The sequence below is a fragment of the Triplophysa dalaica genome, chromosome 15 (genome assembly GCF_015846415.1).
Source record: "Triplophysa dalaica isolate WHDGS20190420 chromosome 15, ASM1584641v1, whole genome shotgun sequence".
NCBI classification, from domain to species: domain Eukaryota; kingdom Metazoa; phylum Chordata; class Actinopteri; order Cypriniformes; family Nemacheilidae; genus Triplophysa; species Triplophysa dalaica.
The window spans coordinates 17,157,139-17,183,295 of record NC_079556.1 but is presented as its reverse complement, the minus strand read 5'-3'; the positions used below and the strand labels follow the sequence as shown (position 1 = coordinate 17,183,295).

The window sequence follows — 26,157 nt, the reverse complement described above, 5'->3', positions numbered from 1 at the left end:
TGATTTAACTTAAATATAAACAGCTTTTTATCTTAAGTTTTTAAGTGGATTTTCTTACATAATAAAAGCTGTAACAAGACAGCAATTTCAAACTGAATTCATCAGCAGTGTTTATTATTGAACAACAAACACCCAAACAAATGGAGACATTAAAAGAAAACAAGAAAAAGATTATAAAACACATCGTATTTATATTCTACAAAAAGATACACAGAAGGACAGGCAGAATAGCAAACTGGTAATGCAGCAGCACAACCCAACAGTCTCTTAGGACTTGCAAATAATTTAAGGTATGAAACGTATTAGACAGGAGCCAAGAGTACAGGTCGCATTTTACGCAGTGTGATTTGGTATTCGTAATAGAATGCGGAGAACTGAAATAAAATAGAATACTATACTAAAACCTTTGCTGTCAGTACTTTGTGTGACAAATTTCACATGATAAAAACAGGAATTCATTCTAATGAACATCTGAATCTTGATCCATGAAAGTCAACTTGATATTAAACAGCCCGTTTTATACTTAAAGGGAGCATGGGACATGCAAATATTGAATCAGTCATGTAAATTAGCTGTGGCAGGAAATGGTTTCCGTTTAAATTATAAACAAGCAGGCGGTGACCATGATCACTCACAGGTGACTAATTCGATATGGTCTCCAACTGCAGTAAAAACATTATGAGGTTAATAATATATCTCTACTAGTGGAGGCTTTGTGGCTACTCTGTGATTTTGATTAGATAAATCACAGTATAAACAGTGCGTAAGGGACAGTGTGTAAATCTTTTGGCAATGCACATCAGTAAATCAACAAAACATTCAACTTAATTTTCATATGACTCGCATTCAAGAAATGTATACTTTTAATAACCCGATTTAACAGTGGTTACCTCACCTGCTACTCATTCTTCACTTATTTCCTTCTTTCTCTTTAATTTGTGTGAACCGATTTAAAACTATTTGACCTGGATCACCACCCCATAACTTTCCCTGATTACCGCTTTAGTCCCTGATATGCCACAGACGTGGTGTCATACGATACAATAATAAAATATATATATGGACCCTTGAAATATTTGGACGACCTTCAGCGCACACAAAACACATTGCACATATCATGAGACTCATGATCCCATTCACTTCAATAAGCATCTTGAACAAAGCAAACGTTTTGATCTATGACAGGGCTTTGATTTACTGAAACCACAAATCAACAAAAACAGGAATCAAACATATAAAGGAATTCAATACGTAAGATAAAAATATGCATCACTTAAACCTTTCATTTCAAAACGCCCTTGATAACTCAGGCACTGTAGTATACTCTGTAATACAGAGTCTTGTTCCTCCAGAGCGAGTAGGAGTTGTCGAACTTCAGCAAGTATGTACCATCTCCTGGAAATTCATGGCTGCCACCCTGCACTGCCAGATGACTGTCCTGGCGGTAAACAGGCAGGATCTCTCCCAAGTTCGAATCGGCAACTGCCTTAGAGCCCTTCTCTACATCTCCAGGAACAACAGGGCCTGTTTGAGAAAACAATATTTATGCCACTGAAAGTATTGATTTTAGGCCTCCACTTGTAAATAACAGGTCCTGTAATATGTACAGAATTGTGAAAAGACTTTATTTTGCTAATATGAGGGTAATTAAGCTTTAGAAGCAAAAAACAACACAAAAAGTTCTCCCTCACCTTCTCCCAGTTCATCATCTTCATCCTCATCGTCGCTGGATTCACTTATGTGGACAGTAATAGCTCGGCTGGTGACTGGTGACCAGTCAAAGTAGACCCCAAAACCGATGTCATAGCCATCTGTGGCAAACTCCCAGCACACACGCTTGGCCTCAGGATCGGTAGGCACGTGGACGGTCATAATGTCACCACGATAGACATTCACCACGCTGTCTTTCTCTTGACGCATCTTAGCTTTAAGCTCCTTCAGGGACAGAGATGTCCATGTGGATGCTGGTTTCAGAGGTGGAAGAGCTACCAAAAGATTGAACATTAATATTTTATAACTTAATTCATCTTTAATTTCATGCGTAGATTGACTAAAAGCACACAGTATTTCTAAAGCAGAATATGTGCTGCGTAGGAACTGCACTTCAGGAACAAACTTTGTCACTTTTGGAGAGAAATATAGCTGCACAAATTCCCATTGGCAACAGCCTTAATTCCAAATTCGAAGAAGCTGTGAGGATAAGTTTAGATAAATCGTAACACATATGCAAAGAAAATATATATTTTTTAATATATTAACTGTCAATGTGTTAAATAATTTTATATAAATCTGAAAATCAATAGAAGACATGAAATGTATTAAATGGAAACATAATATTGCATAATATTTCCAGTATATTCCCATCATATTTTTTTTTCATAAGGGAAAGCAGCTTTAGTTTACAAACTAAGCATTAAAGTTTATTAAATAGATTTAAATTCTTCCAAGCAAATAGTATATGTCAGTAACATAAATGCAGGTGATTGTAAATTGTAAACAGTATCATACTTGGACAATTAAATTGATGTGGAGTGACAGGTTGTGTATATAGTCTTTTGCGAATTGTTTTTATAGCAGCTTTGAGCATGACCCATAAATTCAAATTTGGGTTGTAAATACACATTACATAAATAAACATTTGTGTCACATGCCACAATATTAAGTCTACAGTATACATTGCATGATGTTTTGAAAGGGCGCACAGTATCCAACAATTAAAGCGAAACAGGTGGAATCTTTTAGGATCTGACAAACAGCATATAGTCACATTAGCATATAGACAGCCACATTCTCTGGGGACAATGATGAAAGATGATAACAAGGTGTCTAGAGCTTTAATTCAGCTCTCTTATAGGGTGTGTGCTAACCTTTTTTCTCCTCAGAGTGCGAGGTCCCTCCACTGGCAGCGCTCTCAAGTGAACAACCTCCACCTGCCTTCCCCAGAGATGATATGGGCTCCTATTAACATAACAACCACACAACAATATAGTACACAGACTGTACTGACTATAATCATAAAACACAAACCAATGTAGTTTTTATATACCTCTGTAGATTGTGAGGATTCTCTGTTATTGCTATTATCATCCATTTTGGGTTGGTTATCCGGTTGGATTACTGTCTGTGAAAGGTCTGTGCTTTGAAGACTTTCAAATAAAAACAGAATGAAATGAACCCTAGAAAAGATATATGCTACATCACAGCATGTACAAGCCAGTTAAGTTACCTGTTTAAAGTATTTACTTCACAGTTTTTTGAAGTTATACCAGGAAAAGAAGATACAGACAGTGACGACAGCCTAGACTGGAGCTCTGATGTCTCCTTTTTCTCCATATCTGGCATACCAAACACATGTAATATATTTGTCATCCTATCCTTCAGAATATAAACACGCTCAAAGCACAGGAAAAACTCTTACCTGACTCACATGTACCGTTAAATTCGCTTCATTAAAAACCAAATCTGCAAGTAGAAATGCAGCAGTCCATATTGTTTCGTAACGTAAGATACATATTGCCATTTTTAGAGATAAACAAGACTGTTGAACTACGTGTCGTGTGCAATCGACACATTGCACTAAAAAGCTCATGCTGTATATATGAATCACAGCAACAGTTCCGACAAGTCAATTTAATAACCCAGACCATCAATCTCAGCAGAGGGGCAAAATATCGAGCTAAAACCGCATTTATATTCAATAACAAACCCATTGACACAAAAATATATGTTATACAAATACGTACAGTATGAATTCGCGATAACGTATGCAAAGACGTACCTTCTTGGGATGCTGTAAGATGCAACACCTTTGTTTTGCAAATAACGTTTGACACCCCAGGAAGTCCGCTAATTTGTAAATTTGTTCAGTGACGGCAGAGAGAGAAGTATCTTCTGAATGGCTGCCTGCATCACGTTAATAAACTACATAATAAAAGTCGCTACACAAAAGTTATTTGAATAGTCAGATTTGATTTTAAAAAAATGTTTTATATGTATATTGAAAAGCATTTACATTTATAAGTTGTCTTCCTGTGAGTACTAAAATGTGAAGCAGGAATGATTTCACAAGAATGATTTAGAAATGTTATCTCCTGTATTGAGAAATGTCCAGAGACAGAGGCTTTGTTATTTTCTCTGATAAATGAACAAGAATATTAAGTTTAAGTGGTAGAGATGGCTAATGTAAGAACCTTAATTATGCTATAAATGGTTTTATATACTGTTAACGACATTATGCAGACTAGGCCTACCACAACAATGTTTGTCATTTTTATATTTGTTTATTTAAATATGTCCATGTTTTATTCTGTTTTAGATCTGCTTATCTGACCATCTTGACCTTAATATGGCATTTTCTAGTTTATACTATGTATGTTTGCTTTTTAGACGAGAGACATTTAAAAAAAACATGTGGTGGCAGCAATCCACAGAGCTTTAAAGCAAACATAGCCCCAAAGCATCTCAAAAGATTTTATACAGGTGGATTCACATCTTTCCCCTGAGTGTAATTAACACTTATTTTAGATTTTATATTATACTGTACATAACACATCCATTTATACATACGGTGAGACAAACAGATTAAAAATAAACACATGAAAATATGAAGCTGTGTCTCCGGGTCAAGCATCTTTTGGACCTAGCAGATTTGAAAACGAATTGTGAAATGTAAATGAAAAGCAGTCTTGCAAGCTTTTATTTCCTGACACCAAATCAGACAATGGAGTCATTTTAGTCTGTGCATCAATCAGATTGATCCATGGAAAAGGGCTGTAAAACAAATGAAAAGATAATCTGTATGAAAAAACTTTTAAATCACAATTCTTTGCAATTATGCATTTTAAATTAAGTTTGGGACTCACTCATCAGATTTAATAAGAGCAGAAGCACAGGAGGAGTTAACAAAGCTTTGTACAGTAAATGTATTTGATGCTGAGATTCTGGTCTTAAACATCTCATTAAGTAGCTGAAGAGACTTTTGGGAGCCCAATTTCTCAGCTGTACACATGTTAAGGAGACTGTACAGCACAGCAGACACCCAACTCTTATCCAGGGAGAGGCCACCTTTAATAAGCAGTGCAGAATTACTCAAAAGAGTCTTATACAGGTACAAACATAGCAAAATATTTTCAAGGATACATTATTTTGGTTCTGCTTACCACTCATTGAAAGAGGAACTAGGGCTGCAAGCACCTCCTTATCTTGTAAAGCTGCTGTCACTTCACTGTGAAGGTTCCAAATCTTAGTGACATCACCAAAAGACACAAATGTATACCGGGGTTTAATAATAAATCTGTGCTCAAGGAGCACTGCGAGCCTGAAATGAAAATAAAAAGTGCTTTGAAAAGACCTAATTCAATTCCAAGCAAAAATAAACACCTCGGCATTTACTATCAACTATTTACTGCCATTATTCAACTCAGCATATGTTAATTTTTAAAACATATATTGTGCAAATATTATTTTGGTTGGATATTAATCAAACAATAAAGTTTATTTTTTTATATTTTATTGTGTAGATTGAATAAAAACAACTATATAATATAATGTAATTGAAATATACAGAATAATAAGCTAAAACACTAAAGTGGAAACTTCTCCTTACTCCATGTATAATTAAACTGGCCATTAGAAACAAGGCTAATATATCTTAAGTTTTTTCAGCTTATCTGGTTAACTACCTGTTTAATGGTACAGCAGAAGGAAAACTGTAAACAAGACAACGTGAAGGCAGATAGGAGCGAAGGTCTGCACACACTTGTGATATATGAGAGGGCAACACACAGAGGAAGAGCACATCTGCCCATTTAGCCAGTCTAATGTTGTCATAGTAACATTCAACACCCATCTTTGTAATTTCCTCTGAAACATAAAATAAAAAAGAGACAGCTTTGAGTCAATTTGAGTGATATTTGATTTGTATGTAAATTAGTGGGGGTAAACTGCTCTTGATTGTCATGGCAAGAGGGCAACACTGGGTCAGAGGCGAGTGAACACGCACACAAGTTTCCTTGGTAACGGCTGTAAGCATGATGTTGCTTAATTGTTTACCGCAGGATCTACAACAGTTCAACCACACACACTTTTTTATTTTTTAACATATTTAGAAGTGGTAGTAATGCTGTAAACACTGAATTATTATTACGATTTAACTGAATCATATTCTTAAGTCTACAATATAATTGCTAAATAATGACTTTACATGATACATGAAGAAAAAATTATATTCACTAACCTAAAGTCTCGGGTCTTTTAGTTGAGATGTTTATGTCACGTGGTTCGAGGCTGGATACACGCAGTAAAACCATTGCCAGCTGTTTACCCATGTTTCCTCCACCCAGTATACCAACACAATGGTGTGTTTTAGAGGAGGAGCCATTCTCAGAAATGAACGTAAGTTTTTTTCTGTGTAAATATTCACATGACTGTTATAAATGCGAAGGTATATCAAATCCTCAATATTCAACAACTCTTACCTTAATAAGCTGAAAAGCTGACACACAAACACAGCATGCGCACATCCACTTACAGTCAACCCGGCTGAGCGACTGCGCAGACACACGCATTCTTTCTCATCTTCCGTCAGTCCAGCCTCAAATCCGAGAGAGTTTAAATTTTGCAACATTGTATCTTTTGTGTTACACGGCCGACCCTGCCTGTATTTTTGAGGTAGTCAACATAATGTACGTAAACGTTCCTGATTGCTATGGCAACCTTTTTTTTCATAACAAAAGTCCCAAAGTCCCTTTCTAGACTAACGTTGAAACAGAGCCGTTGAATATGAGAGTTACGACACTCACATAGACCTCCATACAAAGAATGGAACGCGGAAGTAACTCGCGTCATGGAACGTCCGATGGTTCCAAACATTGCACTTGAAGCCCATTAATTTCTCCCGAACGCATTTGCTTTACAGTTGGTGAAATAACTCCATGTTTTTATTTTATTTTAGAGGGTTGGCAGTTGAAAGTAAATTTAAATTAAACATAAAGACTGATCTTATATTCATATTACTTCCGATATAATATGCTGCTATAAATGTATCAATCAGTATACACAATTGCTAACATTTAGAAAAAAATATGCAGATACAATTGCTGTTGTGTGTCCCGCTAAAATCCATTCAAAAAGGTTTGACATCACGGATTTGTTTGGAACTATTGAGCGCTCCATGAACCACGTGACCACACGGCGGCGAGATCGAGCGAACTCTTGTATTCGCAAAAATTGACAATGAATGTTGGACTCTTATGACCATTTTCTCTGCATCTTCCTTTCCATTTTTCGCTGTTTTATTGCCTTCATTATTTTTACTTGACTAAACTTTCTTCATTAATTTGATGTTAGTAAACATTCCGTAGAACTTGCTGATCATCAATGTGTTATCATATAAACAAAGCCTCTTCTAGTAACAACAATGGCAGAGTCTGTTGGCATGCTCAATGAAAATTTTATTCATAGCAAGTTTATAAAAATAAAATACAAAATAATTCCAAATGAAAAAGGAAAAAACAACAACAACAAAAAATGAACAAAACAAAAAACACTATACAAGGCATTTATGATACAAATTAAAATTGACAATGAAAAATAATTACATTAATGTACAATGCAGACCCTCCCCGTAGCAATCTTTTGTACACTGTACAATACATTTAACCTCACAGAGACCAACATTTTGCGGTAAGAAAAATATTAAATAATAGTGATACAAATACAAATTGTAGTTAATAATAGAAGAATTGACCCTTTGGACATTTTTTACAGTCTAGTTTTTATTTAAATCTTTCTAAAGATTCTTACAGATGACAAAAATGCAGGGAAAGAAATACTGTGCAGTAAAAGTATTTAATACTTAAATAAAATGGATGTCAATGAAAACAGACTTAAACTGAGCATATTTAGTGCAGAAGTTTGTGTTTGAATAGGCTTTCTTGGAAAATTTAGTATTAAACTGATTTTAAGACATTAGTGAATTTATATTACAAAAGGCAAATTGTTTTAGATTTTTGAAAAAATAAATAAGACCAAGTGAACCTCCCTCTATGCACTTTAAGATGAGAGGTGAAAAGACTTTAAAAATTAATTTGTTCTCTTATTGTACTATTGCATGTTGAAATCAGTTTTTTGTTGTTGTGATAAAACATTGATAGGGTTAAATCACTTTACTTAGCTTAAAGTATGTTGTGAATACATACACCTGCCTTTTTGCAGTTGTCTGGAAAATCTGGGAAAATGTTTACTATCTTCTAAAGGCCATTTAAATGTTATATGATAAAACCTTGTAACCTCCTATAGCCATTAGACTGGGTTTATTGCAGGGATGGTAGCCTATCTACTAACTGAAAAGCGTCTTGGGACAGGTGAAAGCTGAATTACATCTGCCCTATTAACAACAATAAATGCGACACTATAGTGTAATGGTTATTATAAATAATTGCTGACTAAAAATCTTAAAAATGTCTTTCCCTCAGTCCCTGGGAGAAAATATAAACATGATTTTATCTGTCAATATCTCACATGCTCCGGCAAACCACATACAGTCAAGCATTAAGAAAGTCAGTTTAACACAGACAATCTCTCCTTTAGTGCTGATTTCAAGTTAAAGTGTGGGCAATGTGAATATATTTAAGACAAGCCAGGGGGAAAACTATTTACAAGCAGTACTTCTCAGGCTACAAATGTCAGGTACAGTACAGAAAAAAAGTTAGCTGTGTTTTATTGTAAGCGTTTTGTTATTTTGCTGTGGCGCATGCAAAGATTCGTTCATGTACGGGAACTGTTGCTACAATACAGTGTATTATAAGCAAAACAAGGAAGACAGGGAGTTGATGCCTCAGTCTTTAAAGAAAATAAGTTTCATGCTTTTTAGAAAAATATTTTTTATGAGATAAGTAAGATAACTTAAGTGTGAAAGAAAGTGCTTGAACCAATATTAAGCTTTTGGAATGTAAAACCATTTCCCTCAATATTGATCGGACATTAGATGGCACATATAATAATTAGTTTTTAGTCAAAGATTGGCTATTGTATCAGTTATCAGTTAGTTATCAGCTATCATTTGTTTATCTTATTTGTTATAAGAGTTCAACCCTTACGGACAGTAGTGATTATGTGTATTAATTATTCTAAATGGCCATTCAAATACCCAATAAATATATAACTTTATACATTTATATATTGTGCATTATTGTGCACTAAATCTGGACCAGTGTCACTGAAAACTGCATAACTCAGAAAATCTAGTCAAAACAAAAGGGAGAAAAACCCAAACTGTCTTGTTCCTCCAGATTTTGGAAGCTTGACCCTGCCATGTCCCATACAGTATATACCAAAGCAAAAGTTCTTTAGGCACATCAAAGTGCAAGAACACTTGCATGATTGTTTCCATGATCAGCTTTTTTTATTTTTATTTGAGGAAGAACAACTGCTTGTTGGCATTCGTCTTGCACTCACTTTGGCCAGAAACATGGACTACACTACCATACTACATTACCACAAATATTACTTTTTGATCAATGCATTGCAAGCATACGCTGTAAAACCACCCTGGATGCATCAACACGTTCAGGATTGTTTCGAATATGCCTTGGAAAACAACACCTCAAGATGCTGACAGTAGCTAAAGCACACAGCAAGAGTAAAACTGAGAGAGGGTGGCATGATTAATCAGTGTACCTGCCACTGCACTCATGAGAGCTGCAATGTGCATCAAACTTTAAATAAATAGCCCAATAAATACTATAAAACAGCCGAGCTTGATGCAAATAAACAACTCCATATCAATACATACAATCATCTTCTTAAAAGCTCTGGAATGTTTTAAAGAAAAGTAACAAATAACTACAAAGCACTTTGTCCATCTGCCTCACAAATAAACTTTTAAGTTCTCTCATCAAGCTTTAGTGTTCTACAGGCTAAAATTTCAAAAATGAGGCCGATGACAAAAAGAAGGCAAAGGAGCGTCTAGAATGGCAAAAGATGCAGGAACGCAGGAACTATATGCTCCCTTTTAAATTCATTTACTCATCTGCTCAGCTTGCTGGAGCACCTGACCTCACGGCTGCCGGCCTTTCCCCGCTGGGTGTGTACAGTAGCGGAGCGGGCCTGACGGCCACAGCATCCTTCATGTATGTGAGGATGCAAGCGGCGTATAGGAGGTGATCCCGAAAAACTGGGAGGAGAGCGGCTGCGGCCCATATTGCCCGCGCGGTGCTCGTGGCGGGACGGGGAGGAGCTTATGGAGCGCTGTAGTGAGGAGGAGCTGCGGGGGGAGGCGCTAGAGCTTCGTTGGTGGAGGATGTGAACAGCGTTGGTTGGACTGACAAACATGTGTTTGGCACCGGTGTGTTGTGGCGAGGAACGGATGTGGTGTGAAGAGCTGCGGGATGAACTGGCCTTCATTAGCTGGGCCAGACAAGTCAGCAGTTCTGGGTCACTGGTGCTACTGGCACGAATCCTGTAACGTCGAAGCCTGGAAAACAAATCAGGGAAAAAATTAACCTGTCATATGAATGAAAGGTATTCAATGTCTTAATGAAAAAAGAAAACTGTACGAATGAAACATTGTCTGTGTTTGTGCAATTGAGTACGCTAGGTTTGACAACCAAACATAATTACCTCCCATCCAAAGTGGAGCGGTTGGGTGGTTTTCCTGGAGGGGGCCGGGGCAGAAAGTGTGATGTAACAGTTTCCGTAGTACTTGTGGGTGTGACAGGGCGGGGGATCCTGCTTTTACGTAAAAGAGGGCTGGAGGAGGAAGACAGCGATGGTGCATCTTCCCCCTGGCGGTCGGACTCGTCATCCTGAGAGCGTTCAGAAGAGGCGGAGGAGAGCTGATCCTGCTGCATGGCAGCCACGATAACCCTCCTCTCTGAGGATACTGAGGGTGAGGCGGAAGGTGAAATGGGGATGTGGTGAACTCTCTTCTGCAGCAATTTCTCTTTAGCAGATCCTGGTGGTGGGTCTAGAAGGCTAAAAGATTCCAACACTGGAATACGGCTGTGTCGAGGATTTTGAGCGGAGGCTGGAGGCGCGGGGGTAGGACTGACATTTCTGTTGGAAACACCATCTTTGTCCTCCTTCGGCGAGCACTGGTTGTGAAGAAAATAACTATAGGGTTCTTTTGGGTCATTGGCGTCTCTCTGAGCACTTGATGGAGGTGTATGGCAGCCGTTCATCAAAACTGGACTATGTGGAGAAGGAGGTGTGCATGGAGACGGCATCAGAATCGGTACTGGGCTGCCATTACCATTTATTAAAACATTCCCTTCACTATTCGAGGGGCTGGTGGGTTGGAGAGGGGTCAGCTCCTGCAGAGAGTTGATCTCTGCTGTGTTCTCTTGTGGATGGATCTCATTGTTACCATTATCAACATCCTGTCTTTCCAGTGGAGCACTCTCAGATGCAAACTGGGAGGTCAGCACAGAGGGCCGCTGAGCAGTTAACTGAAAGAGCAAGAGAGAATAAACTATGCATAACACAGACATGACAATGATCCAAGTTGAACGAATGTTAGTTGTGAAAAAATTCTGTAACAGTTTTCGAAAGACAACTGGGGGTCACAAATTTATAGGTGCAGTAAGCGAGAAACTCTGTTGATGTTTGAAATCAACTCACTCTCTCTCCATCCTCATGAGCTATTGTTCCACCTGACTGCTGATTGGTTAAGAGAGTTTTATGGGACTGTGTGGTTTGGTCTAATCCACATTTTTTCATATTTTTATACAGCCAGGACTGTGTCAGTTATGGTTTCAAGATGTTAAACATAATTTTCTTAAAAACACCTGCACCAACAAATTTCCCTTTGATTCACTAAAAACAAGATGTGACATATTTAAAAGCATTACTATAGGACAGTTTAGCACAAATTTTACATATTTTTTTATCAGTGATAAATCGCGATTAATTACATCCAGAATAAAAGTTGACTATATATATGTTTGTATACAGTGCATATTAATTTGGTATTCATAAAAACATACACATTCATATATTTAAGAAAAATATTAAAATTAATAGATGTTTATATATAATTAAAAAAATAAATGCATCTTTAATGTTTTCAAAAAAATACTGTATATACATTGTATGTGTATGTTCTTGTGTTTCTAAATACATAATGAATATGCACAGTACACAGACGTCTATTTCATTAACACAAACTTTTATTCTGGATGCGATTATTCGTTTAATTTTAACAAAATAAGCCCTTAAAATTCTCATAACTATAACCATTTAAAATGGTCAATCCCATGTTTTGCTAAAAAAGTGAAGCCAAGATGCCTAAGCAAGTTTGTATTAATAATACATCATTTGACATTAATAAAGTATATTTTAATTTAAAATTATATATCTAACATTTTTTTTAAATGCAGAAAAAAACCTATATCGGTAATGAGAATGAAAAAGTTGTATAAACAGCTGACAAGAGAATATTACGCTTTTATCTATAAAATAAAGTAACATGTTAGCCATTGAAAGGTACTGGTCGATGTATTTCTTTACATTAAATCAAACATAATGTAAAAATCTTCGTGTGTGTGTACAGTCCTTTAAATTATTTTGACCTAGGATGAAAATATAAGTCAGGGACACTTATTTTTTGTCTTAAAATAAAAATCTTTACTGCCACGATGTTTCCTTTGGTTTCGTGAGAAAGACCCATGTGTGTTTTTTCAGCACACACACAGAAAAAACATGTGAAACTTTTTGGTTTTGATTTCAGTTTTCAACAGCTTTTCTCAACAGCTTACTCCCCCTTAAATGCCCCATTCAGATTACAAGCGACAAAGTGACATGAACCCATTCATTTCAGTGGAGATCTGGCGTCTTCCGTCAACACGAGCAGTAGCAACTTTTGGCAACCGCATGGGGCATGTCTAGCGACGCAACAAAGTTGAGAAGTGTTTATCTTTATGAGGAGCGACTTTTGGGAGCGGCTGCCAAATGGAGTGATGATGGGAGCTACTGTGATTCTGCTATCCTGCAGTCAGCGTCACTAATAGTGGGAACGCCCACTAGCGATCTATCCGCCAACCCCTGGTGACTTGCAGTGACCCTTGTAATCTGAACAGGGCTTAAATCTTGTATGAATTTACTAAATGTTTTCACTGTATTTGACCACACACATCTCACAAAACCTGCATGCCGATGCAAACGGATTCTTTTGAAATCGCATGCAACATCTCAATGTTAGAGAAGAGACAATGTATATAGAACTTCTAGACACTTTGCAGGAGAGATCAAAATTGACTTACAAAGATTAGAAAAGCAACACGGTTGTTAGTTACAAATTCAGAAAACTGAAACACATTAGCTTTGTTCCAAACCTTGAAACAGACAAAACTATGACAAAAGAAAAACATCATTTTGAACATGCACAAACACAACCGAAGGACAGTATTCCAAGGGCTTTCTGAGGAGAGACCAAAAATTCAAAAACATACTGAATGTAGAAAATGTTGTGACTGAAGAGACATGTTTGGTGTGTGCCGGGATTGACAGGGCATGTGGATTAATGGGAAGCACAGCGGGAAGTGACTATTCACCTGTTGAAGCTGAGCGCGGGTGATTCGTATGACTGAGGGGAACTTGGTATTTGCACCTGCTGCTGGAATGGCAGGAAGTTTCCTGCGTCCAGGTGAACAGACAGCACGGGCCTGGGAGGGCAATGGCAGCGAGGCGTGGCACGAAGAGGTGGAGGAGGAAGGGTGGTGTTGGTGGTCAGCAGACTGTCTGCGGTGCATCCCGGGTGGGGCACGCTGGTGCAGGGGGTCCGACAGGGTGGTCAAGAAGGTGTTCGGGCTGGGGGAGCGCAGGAGCAGGGGGCTACACGTCCTAGCCACAAGCTCCTCAAGTTGGGATGCAGGAGAAGTGGGCAGCTAAAAAAGGGAGGTGAAGATCGGTGATGGGAGGTGATGAAGTTGGGGCGAGTGAATGTGTAGTAAAAATGACGAAGGAAGGAATAAATGTTGAAGAGTGAAAAGATTAATTAAAAAGAAGGAACTTCAGAGAGAGGGAGGAAGCAGCAAAGGTGTGTATTGTCTGTGTGTGTTTGTGCACAGCATCATACATCTAGGTAGGGAGATTATAGAAAATCATGTGGCATTCTCAAGTGATCTAAAATAAAACTTTTATGCGGGTCAGTAATGAGCTTGAATAAGCAGGTTGTCTTGACCAGGTCAATAAGGATACGAGAGCTCAGGCAGCAGGATCAGTTAACTCAGACTAACATAAACTGACATAACAGAGACTGAGGATGATCTTTCTGTATCTCATTACTCTTCCTGCCAATGAATGGCCTTCAACACCTTTATCCTACTGCCAACCATGTGTGTGCCTTAAAGTGATAGTTCACCCAAAAATGAACATTCTGTGATCATATACTCACCCTCATGTCATTTCAGACTTGTATGACTTTCTTTCTTCCGAAGAACACAAAAGACAATATTTTGAACAATGTTGGTAAACGAACAATGGACACAAAAACCAATGCCAGTCCATGGGTGCTGCCGTTGTTTGTATACCAACATTCTATAAAATATCTTCTTTCATGTCCTGCAGAAGAAAGAAAGTCATACGGGTTTCAAATCACAAGAAGGTGAGTAAATGATGAAAGAATTTTCATTATTTGGTGTACTATCACTTAAAGACATCCACAACTAAGTAACTAGAGAGAAAAAGTCCGGTGGGATAGTTTAAAAGATAATACCTGTAACACTCTTTAAAAAATACGTAGTGAAAATTAAGTTTATTTAATAAAATATATTAAATATTAGTATTATTAAAAATAGGTATTAATCATAAAATGTTGTACAATGTGTCTCATTTGATAACACTGCAGTAGTCTAGTGCAGGGTTCCTCAAATCTTACCCTGGAGGGCCGGAGCACTGCAGAGTTTAGCTCCAACCCTGATCAAACTTGCATACCTGTGATTTTCTAGTGATACTGAACAACTTGATTAGCTTGCTCAGGTGTGTTTGATCAGGGCTGGAGCTAAACTCTGCAGTGCTCCGGTCCTCCAGGGTAAGATTTGAGGAACCCTGGTCTAGTGTATCAGCATTTTTCATCACAAAACAAAAGTAACAGAAGTACGCTTTGGCCACCAGGTGGCGGTGTACCTCTGGTGAAACAGGGCACAATATCAAACATATGCACCAATTTGTTTTTGATACTATTGAGGGTCACACACCAGATAATAAGCGTAGTGCTGTGTCACATCTAAGACAGTTTACAGTATTTGTATAGTAGAAACAAATTTTTTTTTTTCCAATCTTCCCAAACAGATTAATGTTTTTTGCAGCCTAGACTTAATTTACATTAACAATAATTAGGCAATTAGACAAATATTATGCTGCCATCGACACTACTTTGGTGAACAATAGACAGAAGTCCAAGTAGTAGAAAATCTTAAAAAATATTTGAAATGTATATGACATGTAGTTACCTGTGTTAGCGCCCCTTCAGCCAGTGCCTCACCATGGCTGGTTGGGGTAACAGGAGGTCCACCTGCTGTAGGAACTACACTCAGTTCCAACCGGTCCATTCTTATTGGGTCCTGGCTGGTGTGAGGTGTAAGGATGTCTCCTTGTACTAGACTAGGACTTGACTCTTTATCCGGTGATTCATCCATTGGCTGCAATACCTCTGGCTCCTCTTCACATTCACCTGATGGGCTCTTACTGACTTTGGCCTCCCGATCAGGGCTGCTTCCAACCGCCTCTCTGAAGTCCTGCAGATCAGAGCCCTTCTCCACAATCACCCAGTCTCGCAACTCGACATCCTGCAACCCTGAGCTCAGGTTTAGAGCTACATAGCCGCTGTTAGCAGCGCCGTCGCCGAGCTCAAGAGACGCCAGGGAGGCAAGCTTGGGTGAGCCATCATTCAAGCGGAATTCCTCGTCGTAGTGCCAAACGCGCTCTCCTTGATTTCCATTAGCCAAGCAAAGGACACCATTACCATCGCTTTCCTTCACTGGAGCAGGTGGCTGCTTACTACTCATGGAAACAGTTTGAAAACAGATTTTAAGGCTGCAGAAGCAATTCTGTATTTAACTTTATTGTGGAAGTGACTTACCAGGCCTCCACAAAGCGCTCTGTGTTGGGTTTGGTCTCCAAAGTGAGTCTCTTCTCCAGCTCAAAACTATGGATATTGCGCAGTTTCCTCAGAAGAGGAGTGTCTCTGTCTGAAGGCACCACCTCTGAGCGGACTCGCACCGGAGAACCGATGCTGGGTCCACCATGGGGGCTCTGATTTCCGTGGTTACTATGCTCCCCTTCTGTTCCCATCTAGTAAGAGAGGACAACATGATATAAAACCCAACACAAAGTTGGTGTCTATAAATAATGCTGTGGATGGTACACATTCCCCTACCTTCCAGACTGGAGAACAGATTTGGTTACGATTACGGTCCAGGTCCTCCCATACATCGGTTTCCTGGTGCCCGAGAGGATGGTTTGGAGACCCAGGAAGGTTCTCAGGCCGGGCATTGTCGCCATCACTGAGATGCTCGTCCTGGAGAACTTCATCTGTGTTCTCTTTCTGAAAATCTCCTGGCACCATGGAGGCATTCACAATGCTGCAAAAGAACAGAAGAACCTGAAAGCTCTAGTGCATTTCTACTACCACAAAAAATGTGACCTCACAAAGAGTGCTCAATGCACTTGAAGTTCAGCATTCACATGGACCTACCCCATCTGAGCTGGCGTGAGGCGTGTGTGGTGCTGTGGGGTGTTTGCCGCTGTGATGATCGTCATTGTGCTATCTGAGCTCATCCTTTCCCAGTCATAGGGGTCATTCTCCACTACGTTGTAAGTTCTCATGCTCTTTTCAAAAACGGTCCTCAGTTGCTAATGTAAAGAGGTCAAGATTGACCAATCACTGTTAGATATTCCACAGACCTTTAGAATAACAATGATATAGATTTACGCAGATATTTTACCTGATAATCTGGTTTGGTGAAATAGTCCAGATTGCTGATGTGGTCCAGAAAGACACTAAACTCCGGGGGCAGATGTTTGAGCATGAGCCGATGATCATATGTATCTTTTAACTTCCCCACTTGCTCCTAAAAAAAATTATACAAACATTACCATCACTTCCCAATCCTCAGAAAAATTGCATTTCTGTCTCCAGCCTGATCAGCACCTTGTCCTTAATCTTCCTCCAGGGTAGCTGCCCGACCAAAAACTCCACCAGCATGTAGAACAAGGACCACAAGTCATCATGTCTTCCCATTTCCTGTGAACAATAGACCAAAAGGAATCAGAAAATCTAATTTATGTTGATTGTTCTTGATAGTTTAATAGAGTTTCTGACCTTGTTCTTGTGAGCGTTGATCGAGGCGTAGCGCACCGTTCCCCTAAAACCAGCAACAGGGCGGGGCTAAGAGAGAAATAAAAAGATGCAAAGATGTGTTTATAAACCACACCTGAACTTCAGATGGATTCAGAGCAGTGCTGATACTCACCGGTCTGACTTCTTGTAAGGAGTTAGTAAATTGCCGAGCCAAGCCAAAGTCTAACATGTAGCAAGTGCGACATGTGTTGGGGAAGCGGCCCATGGCAAAGTTGGACTAAAGACAGTGTGAATAAGCACAAGTCGTTCTTTGAGTTTTTATTTACAACAAATAATGATATTTGTAACAATTTGATTGTTTAACTGCTGTTGTCAAACTGGCACTTCTCACCGGTTTTATGTCACGGTGTAAAAAGCCCACTGAGTGGATGCTCTCAATAGCCTCCAGTATCTGCACACCCAGTCTGAGAGTAGTGCTGACTGTGAAAGTGCCGCGGTTCATACTCCTCCTCAGGTCTGCTAAATTACGACCCTGCAACAGACAAAAATACAAGAATAAACCACTACGGCGCCAACTTTTGACTCATAGACAGGTTTAAATGAAAGCTTTGAATAAACGCATCAATGCTACAAAGTCTGAAGTCACCACATTCATTTCTAAATGAAGGATCCTATTCCTAAACAAATAACATATTGTTCTTGAAAATGTTCTTCATGTTTATTTTCAATACTTTCAATACAAAGTATTTTTTGATTATACAAATCAGGGACACAGAGTAAAAGACAGATCAAAGGCATGAAAGAGTATCCTTTCAGTCAGTTTTTACCTGAAGCTCCATGACAACATAATTGAAGCGATCATTGCGGCCACATCCAAAAAAACGACAAACGTGATCTTTTCCTGAAATAGGTAAAAAAACACTTTATTTGACTACATACTAACATAATGGCATGTACATTTCCTCCAACAACTGTTAAAATTAGACATGTCTCATAAAGACATGAGACAAAATCCAGTTTCTCCCAAGTCCATCCAGACTGCAGGTGCAGTAGAAATATATCAACATCTATTTTGTTATTAGCAACTCAGCTGGGGCAGTCATCATTTCACATAAAAGGTTTAACCCATTATAAAAAAATCATATTAACGTCTTAAAGGTACAGCAGCAGAAGTCAAGAGGAGTGGAAAATTGTCATAACTAGCTAAATATTTGGTGTAACTCACAACAGAAAAGCCCCCTTAAATATATATTTAGCCTACCATAATATTTACATGGTCCTCCAATGTAATTAACTGAATAACATGACACTACCATAAAACAGGACTATCAAAAAAGCAAACACATGGCATGCCATGTTCCCATTCCCAAAACCATGGTTCTTATTATGATAGTGTCAAGTTTGAATAGAAAGATGTCATGTCACATCATGTGTGAGTCAACGGTAGTGAGGCCCTTTTTTGCTCACATCACTAGTAAGATAAGAGGGTGTGGAGCAGAGAGAGAGCTCCCATTACGAGCCTTTACCCTCAGGAAGAGATAACAGCCACTCGGTTCTACTATATTGCCATATTACAGCCAACATGATACGAGTACATTGATTTTATCCATAAGCAGAAGGGAGAGGTTTTTATGGAGGATTGTACAGGGGGGGAAGAAGGATAATGATGGTGTCATTGCTGGACTAATTGATTTGTTGATACTTTGCCCAGAACAAGAGAAGACAAGGTTTGCTCTCATGCTTATGAATTCTTATGGTACCTTATGACAATGTGCTTCTCACAAATACAGTAGCATTGCTCTTCTCTATTTCACCATGGTTCTCTTCAAATATGTAGAGTTTCATAAAGTATCTACTTACGCTAGAATTTTATACAGAAACCATTTAAGAAGTCAACATATTTGAATAACTTATATAACTTATTTATCGGCCAATTGGTTATCTTACACCATTAATGTTTTCTTCATAGGGAAAACTATCTGCTCAACTTGCCTTGAAGTTTCTTTAGCACCGCCACTTCCATCTTCAAAACTTGCTTAGGCTGTTGGGCTGACTCTGCTTTCAGAGCCATGCTGGTTCGGAGCATTAGGTCCAGAGCCTCGTAGATCTCTCCAAAGCCACCACCACCAATTTTTTTCACCTATCGCAAAAAAGCAATAAGAAGGAATGAGATCATTATGCATGCACTGGTTGGTTCTTTGCTCTTTTTGGCAATATTGTATAATATTGTTTGTAAAATGCTTTTACTTTTACTTTGATTTTAAAAACCCAACCACAAACATTGAAGTGTGCTTCCAAACTAGTCACCAATTTTTTTTATAGACATACAGTACCTCAAATTCTGCAGCTTATTGAGAATAGGTAGCTGCAGTATAATTTCACCTGGCAGACAATATAAAAGAGAAAAGGGGGGCCCAAACATACCCATATAACAATTAACCACTGTTTTATTATTGTTTTTGGCGAGTTGATTACAATTTGCATTACTACAGTTTTACTGTACAAACACCATATCCACAGAAAGTAAACTATAGTTATTATGCCGAGAGATCATAGTAAATTTGTGGTTGGACGACACCCGTCTTTCTTAAATTTTTAAAGCATGATTTTCCATAGTCCAAAACCTTTTTGTCATTTCCATATTGTCTTGGGTAAGTTACTCTGAAAAAGCAATTAATTACTAGTTACTAATTTCATATTCAATATTTTAAATAGGATTGTTGTCAAATGTATTCCCCTTGCGTTAACAACGCAAGGTTGTGGGTTCGATCCCAGGGGATTGCAAATACCTATGTAAAATGTGTAGGATAAAGCAATGTAAGTTGCTTTGGATAAAAGTGTCTGCCAAATGCCTAAATGTAAATGATACTGGAGACCAGGAGTCTCTGGCTTTAATGATTCCAGCAACATCCTAGTTAATACACATTATAGCAAAATGTTTTCTCACTGACTGCTCTCAAAATTGGAATAGTTATAATAGTAATAACAATAGCACAAAATGGAATAGAATATATGGCAAAAACTATAAATAGTAGCAGAAGTAATAGGTGTGTCTTTGCCTGTGTTTGACTCGACCGCCCAAGAGGGAGGAACCCAGGGGCGAAGAAGAGGAGAGAGGCAGAGAGATCGATGGCGCCGAACCAAGGGACGATCCCGACGGCAGAAGGAGCGGACAAGCCGACAGAGAGCACTACTTAGTTGCACGACAGAGCTGTCCAGACCCCAGAGCCTGTTGTTAGCCGCCCGACCGAGCGATGGAGCTGCCGGAGAGTGCTGCCGAGTCACCCAAGTGCGCTGCTTAGCTGCCAGAGAGGTACCCAGCTGCCGGAAGAAGCTGCCTAGCCGACGGAGGAAACGGCACAGCGGGACGAGGGCGCTGCCGAGGAAGGGAGTCCTACACGAGGACCAGCCGGAGATCCAGTCCGTCTTTAAACTGGCCTTTCAACCAGCCAGCATGGGCTGGGATGTTAGCCCCCATTTCCCCACCCACCCCTACGATTCTCCCGAAGTGCCTATAGGAGCGATCGGAGACCAGGTTGACGCTTGGGGGGAATGTGACCTGGGATCAGCGTCACCTGGGCAACAGCCCGGCAGCTTGCACTGATTGCGCCACACCTGCGCTGGATTAGCTGGCGGGCATAAAGGCCATGTGCACAGAACACTCGAGGTCCTGTGTCGAGAGGCTACAACCGCTGTTCCCATTTCGCCCCAGAGAGGAAGACGGAAGGACAGCGAGGGGAGTAGGGATGAGGATCTCCATTCACGAGCACCAACTGGCATATTATTATTTATGAGCACCCGAATGGTACCTTTTTGACCATATATTTTATGTTGTTTATTAAATTCCCCACTGGGGTTGCTTTTACCACTGCTCTGTGTCTGCCGTGTCTCATACCCCGTCACATAGCTCATCTGAATATTGAATTAAAGTGCTTGTAAAAAAAAAGCCTATGTTCCACAATAGGATTAATGATATACTGTAACCAATAGATATGGTGTTCAATGTATTATTTTAATATTATGACATTTTTATTCAAAGTAAAGTTCATTACAAATATCCACAGTACTATGGCTTTTATTCTAGGTTTTTGATGTGTACAGAGCTACTATATCACAAGTAGCCTACAGCAGTCTCAGTCTGTTTAGTAAACAGTGTTTATTCTAAATTCCACCTTATCTACTTATATTTCAGCCATGCAATTCTAGCTTTACCAGTCTAACTAGCTGTGTTTTTTTGTCTTCTAACCTCTACGGCACTGCTGTCCCCTGGTGCAGCAGCCGAATTTAAACCTTTTGAAAAGAGTTTGGTTAATTTTACGCATTTGGCAGCGTCGGATTTAAGAGCCCTTTTTTGCTTCTCTAATTTTTTCTGCACCGCCTTTCCTTTTTTTTATGGTCCATTATCTAGCTTTGACTGACCATTAGCTCGTGTTGCACTGGCACTCCAGTCCTCTCTGATGACGCGCGTGACTGAACGGCCAACTCTGGTCTCGGGACCAGGCCGGCGGATGCCGATTAATATTATTATTATTGTAACCATAGTGAAATTGTGGTGCAAACAATAAAAACCAATCCTGTTTCGGCTTGTCAAATATTTTGTACATATTTTTTTTTAACGGTTCCGGCCCCTCTGGCATTTGCCAGAATTGCCAGATGGCAAATCGGCCGCAGTACCTCTCTTTAGAAGCACGGAACAAATTGGACACCACGATTTCGCTTCTTTATCGACGGAGATCATTTATTTACGATACACGCTCAGAGCAGTTTGTCTGTTTAGGGCTACTGTAGAACCCTACATGGTGAATTCTGTCATGATTCTGCCTCGTCAGGTCATGTGTTTCTTGGTCTTGGGGCAGAATCATAAGAGGATTCCTTATTTCATGTGGTGAGAGAGAGAGTTTTGGATCTTTTCGTTTGCCATACTCTCTCTCCAGGTCTTGTCTCTGTTCCCGCCCTTTCCTCTCGTTACTGCTTGTTAATTAGTTCATGCCCCACACATGTCTCTGTTTGATTTGATCCCCTTTATATAGTTCTCATGTTCCACTGTGTTCTGTCATTGTGTTTGCTACCACGTCCATGCTGTTATATATGTTTCTCTTTGGATTACCTTGTTGAATCTTAGTAAGTGTTTAGTGTAGTTTTGCCAAGTGTTGTTCTAGTCTAGTGTTAGTGAGTCTTTGTTTCTGTTTATTTTTTATCATTATTACTTCATTATTATTGCTTTACCCTTTCGTGGATATTTTGATATTATGTTAAACAAATCCCATCTATTAACCCCTTCATCCCTGCTGCCTGCAATTGGGTTCTTCCCCAGTGTATTCCTGACAGAATTCCATGCAAGGGCACACAAGTATATGTACTGTAGATAGAAATAGCTTATTCCAAGGTATTAAAACATAACGCTTCATTATGTAAGGTTTTTATACACCTCGGAAGATATAGTTATGTATATTATATTGCATTTCTGTCAATAGATCCTGCAAAAAAAGTACACACAGCCCCATTTTTATTTTAAAAACAAAATGGTTTTGGACAAATTTCTCCACATTGTCGTTTTAGGGTTAAATAAACAAAAAATATAAGGTATGCCTTGGTAGTCTGCTGTACACAGCATAATATTTGTCCTATTAACTTCCAAAATATTTTTTACATTTTGTAACATAATTCTCATGGCCTCATGTATCCCTTTGTGTCACTAATTCCTCTGCCCTCTTGTGTCATTTCCTTTTCCCTTTAGATATCCAAGTACATAGAGATGCAGGATTATACAATTTGTGTCGTCACAGGAAACAACATTCTACTGAACACACAAGACACTGCACCACGAGAGCAGTGTAAAGAGTGAGTCACAACCTGCCACTATTCTTTACACAGTGAAAGTCACCCAGACACACCGCTAAAAGAAGTCCAGTGTTTGGCAGGCAAATACTGCTGGTACAAGCTGTATGCTAACACGTATTCTGTGGATGATTTGGGTCTCCATAATGATGTCTCCTTACTACAGTAGCATAATCAGCAGAACTAACTTGGTCAATATGCTTAAGGCCGTAATGGTCAGCCAGACACGAAGCAGTATAAACCAGCCTGAACCAAATCACAGTCAAAGATCTGATAAAATAAAAATAGAACTGAAGACTTACTACTTTCCATCGTTCCTTCACCACGATGCCCGTAGACAGGATGTCTGTCTGCTCCAGCCCTGCACTCATTCTGTCTTCTGTGATTTGCTCTGAGCTTGTCCCCTAACGCCGGCGAGAGGGGTCTGAGGCAGGCATTGGAGCCTTAAGGTGCCTGCTAAAACAAACACATAACATCATTTTATTACTGCTATATAAACAAGATACATGTACTGTATATGTGGGAGACAACAAAAATAAGTGATTGGTTTACTTTTCATAGAGATAATAACAGGCATATTTGAATCATACCACATATGAAATATGTTTGGAGTTTGACAAACACTGTTAGCAGTTTTCAACAATTTGCAACCATTTTATGGAGGAAAAAATATTGAAAAGATCTTTGAATCCTCGTTGAGCTATATGGTGATGTTATGGTAATTACACAGGAACAGTGAAAGGCTAATATTAAAAGACTGGTGATGGATTTGTTAGGTGACTGAGGTCTGACGCAAGCAGATGTTAACATCCAGTCACTTATGGATTCAAGCATTTTAAAGAGCACTATACTGAACTGAAATAATCACAGCGATATCCTTAGGCCTTAATGAAAACATCCAGACAAACATAAACAAGATGGATTTAGGAACGCTGATGCTTGATAAGACACATTGTCAAGAGGTATTGTTCTTATTTATGAGAAGCTTGACATTACAGAGTAGTTAATCGAGGTTAGGGCATCATATCTAAGGAAAATATCTAAGGTAATGTTTACATGTTGGGCTATTCACACGAGTATAGGCTTATGAAAGGTGTAAAGTAAATAATAATTATAGGACTTCAAGAGGAAACTTCTAGGATTTAACACTAGTAGACAAAGTCAAGTAAATTTAAAATTAGACCATACATAAACAATGCTTTTAGCTTTTAAAATAAATACACCAGACTGACAATAGACCACACACGTGCGCACGCATTCCATCATTGCTTTCTTGGAAATGTACTAATTAGTTCCTCATATATAAATATAATTATAATTTTATGTTATAATATAACATTGAAACTGAAAGGAGAAAGTAGATTGCTTTATTTGACAACCTGTCACATTCATCACGGTTGAAAAAACAGCTTGGTTGGATAAGGTATGTTTTTATGCTGGTTTGACCAGCGTAAACCAGCTATGGAAATAATGTCACCTACATCTCGGATGGCCAGGGGGTGAGTAAATAATCGGTGAGCAAATTGGAGTTTTGGGGTGAAATATCCCTTTAACTTCGTTAAAAGGGCATTTTTAGGGTGACATTCAATTGCTTCACTCCAACGCACTTTTTGTATAAGTTCCCTGTACTGTTTAAAGTACACAATTACCCTGTTGTTACTTTGGCTGAATGTAAGGCCACAGCCCATCCGAGACCTTTAATTTTCTCTAACGTCAGATTTACCTTTCCTGCTTTTAAAGAGCTTATAGTGATTGACAGCTGTCATTGATGCGCTAAGCTTTCACATAGAGTAACGTATCAAATGAATGACACAACTACGCAATGTTAAGGTGACTGAAAGTCACATTGTATAACACTTTGTAATGTACTAAACGGTCTTTTGGAGGGCCTGTTATAATGGTTTAATTATTATCTGATTATATAGCATGACGTTTGCTGCTTTACTTTGCAAATTCTGCTTTCGGGAAAGGGGAATGACATTTGATGTTAAACACATCCGATATTTTATTATCATGGTAACACTTAAGGTAACGTTAAATGTACGGTCTCTTAAAATGTGATCTGGTTTAATGGCAGCGGCCCGCTGTGCTGAAATGTGATCCGCGCAGCTCGATGTGTTGCGTTGCTACAGTCAACACACACAACGCATCCCCACACGCCTACACACTTTATCTTTTATATTAACATTAACTGAAAACGACCTTAAAAACAGACCAGTCCCCAAACATTTCTAAGCGTTACGTTTCTATGAGTGCAGCTGCCACTGACGGCATGTCATCCTGCCGTGTGTCTGCATCCATGTTTCTTACCTCAATCCCGATCCTCACAGCGCCGGGTGTGGTGTGGTTATTTTATCTCACAAAAAAACTTAACAATCATGTTGAAGACGTCAAATGGTATAAATACGGGAAATGCTAATCCATGAAGACGAACGGAGGTATTCTGCGCTCTGACATATGCACGGATAGCAGCGTATACGTCCCTTTATTCTCGCTGTTCCGTCAGCATCTCTGCAGATTCGTGACGTCCTTCTCCGATCAGTCTGTCTGCTGCGCGCTCGTTCGCGACGCTATCGCCCTTCGCAACAGCAGGCGCGTGAACTAGAATTCCACTCTGCTGGTGCCCGCGGACTCTCCGAGAGCGCGCTTCTCTAGTCGAGATGTAAGTGAATAGCGCTCTCTGCTGTCGAACAAGACGAAATTGCATAATTATGTGACAGCCTGAAAATTGTGGGTGATATACTAAAATGCACAGCTTTTTGTGACTGACCATAAACAATCATTATGGACTGCCATTAAACATGTAGTCGTCAAGCAACATATGGATCTGAAGTTTGTCTAAAAGAAACTAATCAAAGAATGTCTAAACGCCGCCGAAATCAAATTCAACGTTATAGTGTTCAAAAGTGTGCGTTTATGAAAATGAACGTGCAGAATAGGCCTTTAGTTTGAAACGTGCTTTTAAAAATGGGCGGGGCAAGTTTTCAGTAGATTTAAAGAAAAGCGTTGAGAGGTTTACA

General features: G+C 39.1%; 2 protein-coding genes across 7 annotated transcripts; both read right to left on the bottom strand.

The window, feature by feature from the left end:
• Positions 1 to 93: 93 nt before the first annotated feature.
• tmed8 (transmembrane p24 trafficking protein 8) lies at positions 94 to 6,688 on the bottom strand. 4 transcript variants are annotated; one of them, XM_056768742.1, is made up of 7 exons: positions 3,779 to 4,615; positions 3,419 to 3,462; positions 3,227 to 3,335; positions 3,047 to 3,146; positions 2,868 to 2,958; positions 1,692 to 1,985; positions 94 to 1,524 (listed from the first exon to the last, which is right to left on the bottom strand). In XM_056768742.1, the coding sequence occupies exons 3-7, from the start codon at positions 3,331 to 3,333 to the stop codon at positions 1,307 to 1,309; spliced, it is 810 nt and encodes a 269-aa protein (XP_056624720.1). In that variant the 5' UTR covers positions 3,334 to 3,335; positions 3,419 to 3,462; positions 3,779 to 4,615; the 3' UTR covers positions 94 to 1,306. The 4 variants fall into 4 exon arrangements, 3 of the variants coding, with proteins under 3 accessions (XP_056624720.1, XP_056624722.1, XP_056624723.1); XR_008909174.1 differs by lacking the exons at positions 94 to 1,524; positions 1,692 to 1,985; positions 2,868 to 2,958; positions 3,047 to 3,146; positions 3,227 to 3,335 and adding exons at positions 4,863 to 5,064; positions 5,160 to 5,317; positions 5,682 to 5,862; positions 6,236 to 6,405; positions 6,477 to 6,688 and having other exon boundaries at positions 3,416 to 3,462; positions 3,779 to 4,770; XM_056768744.1 differs by lacking the exon at positions 3,419 to 3,462.
• Positions 6,689 to 7,435: 747 nt separating this feature from the next.
• On the bottom strand, positions 7,436 to 25,988 carry ttbk2a (tau tubulin kinase 2a). Of its 3 annotated transcripts, none has more exons than XM_056768269.1 (16): positions 25,448 to 25,988; positions 23,440 to 23,590; positions 19,292 to 19,439; positions 18,127 to 18,200; positions 17,691 to 17,831; positions 17,472 to 17,576; positions 17,321 to 17,386; positions 17,150 to 17,242; positions 16,944 to 17,069; positions 16,694 to 16,851; positions 16,376 to 16,580; positions 16,079 to 16,290; positions 15,450 to 15,996; positions 13,551 to 13,883; positions 10,621 to 11,447; positions 7,436 to 10,474 (listed from the first exon to the last, which is right to left on the bottom strand). In XM_056768269.1, exons 2-16 carry the CDS (start codon positions 23,506 to 23,508, stop codon positions 10,027 to 10,029), a joined length of 3,552 nt encoding a protein of 1,183 aa, XP_056624247.1. In that variant the 5' UTR covers positions 23,509 to 23,590; positions 25,448 to 25,988; the 3' UTR covers positions 7,436 to 10,026. The 3 variants fall into 3 exon arrangements, with proteins under 3 accessions (XP_056624247.1, XP_056624245.1, XP_056624248.1); XM_056768267.1 differs by having other exon boundaries at positions 23,440 to 23,593; positions 25,448 to 25,987; XM_056768270.1 differs by lacking the exon at positions 13,551 to 13,883 and having other exon boundaries at positions 23,440 to 23,593; positions 25,448 to 25,987.
• Positions 25,989 to 26,157: the final 169 nt, after the last annotated feature.

Coding starts and splice junctions, on each gene's coding strand:
- tmed8 (XM_056768742.1), bottom strand. CDS start 3,333: ATGGAGAAAAAGGAGACATCAGAGCTCCAGTCTAGGCTGTCGTCACTG. Junction 3,147..3,226: donor GAAGTAAATACTTTAAACAG/GTAACTTAACTG, acceptor TTTATTTGAAAG/TCTTCAAAGCACAGACCTTT. Junction 1,986..2,867: donor GCACTCTGAGGAGAAAAAAG/GTTAGCACACAC, acceptor ATCTTTTGGTAG/CTCTTCCACCTCTGAAACCA.
- ttbk2a (XM_056768269.1), bottom strand. CDS start 23,508: ATGAGTGCAGGGCTGGAGCAGACAGACATCCTGTCTACGGGCATCGTG. Junction 17,243..17,320: donor TCAACGCTCACAAGAACAAG/GTCAGAAACTCT, acceptor TATTGTTCACAG/GAAATGGGAAGACATGATGA. Junction 13,884..15,449: donor CTGAAGGGGCGCTAACACAG/GTAACTACATGT, acceptor TCCCTTTTTTAG/CTGCCCACTTCTCCTGCATC.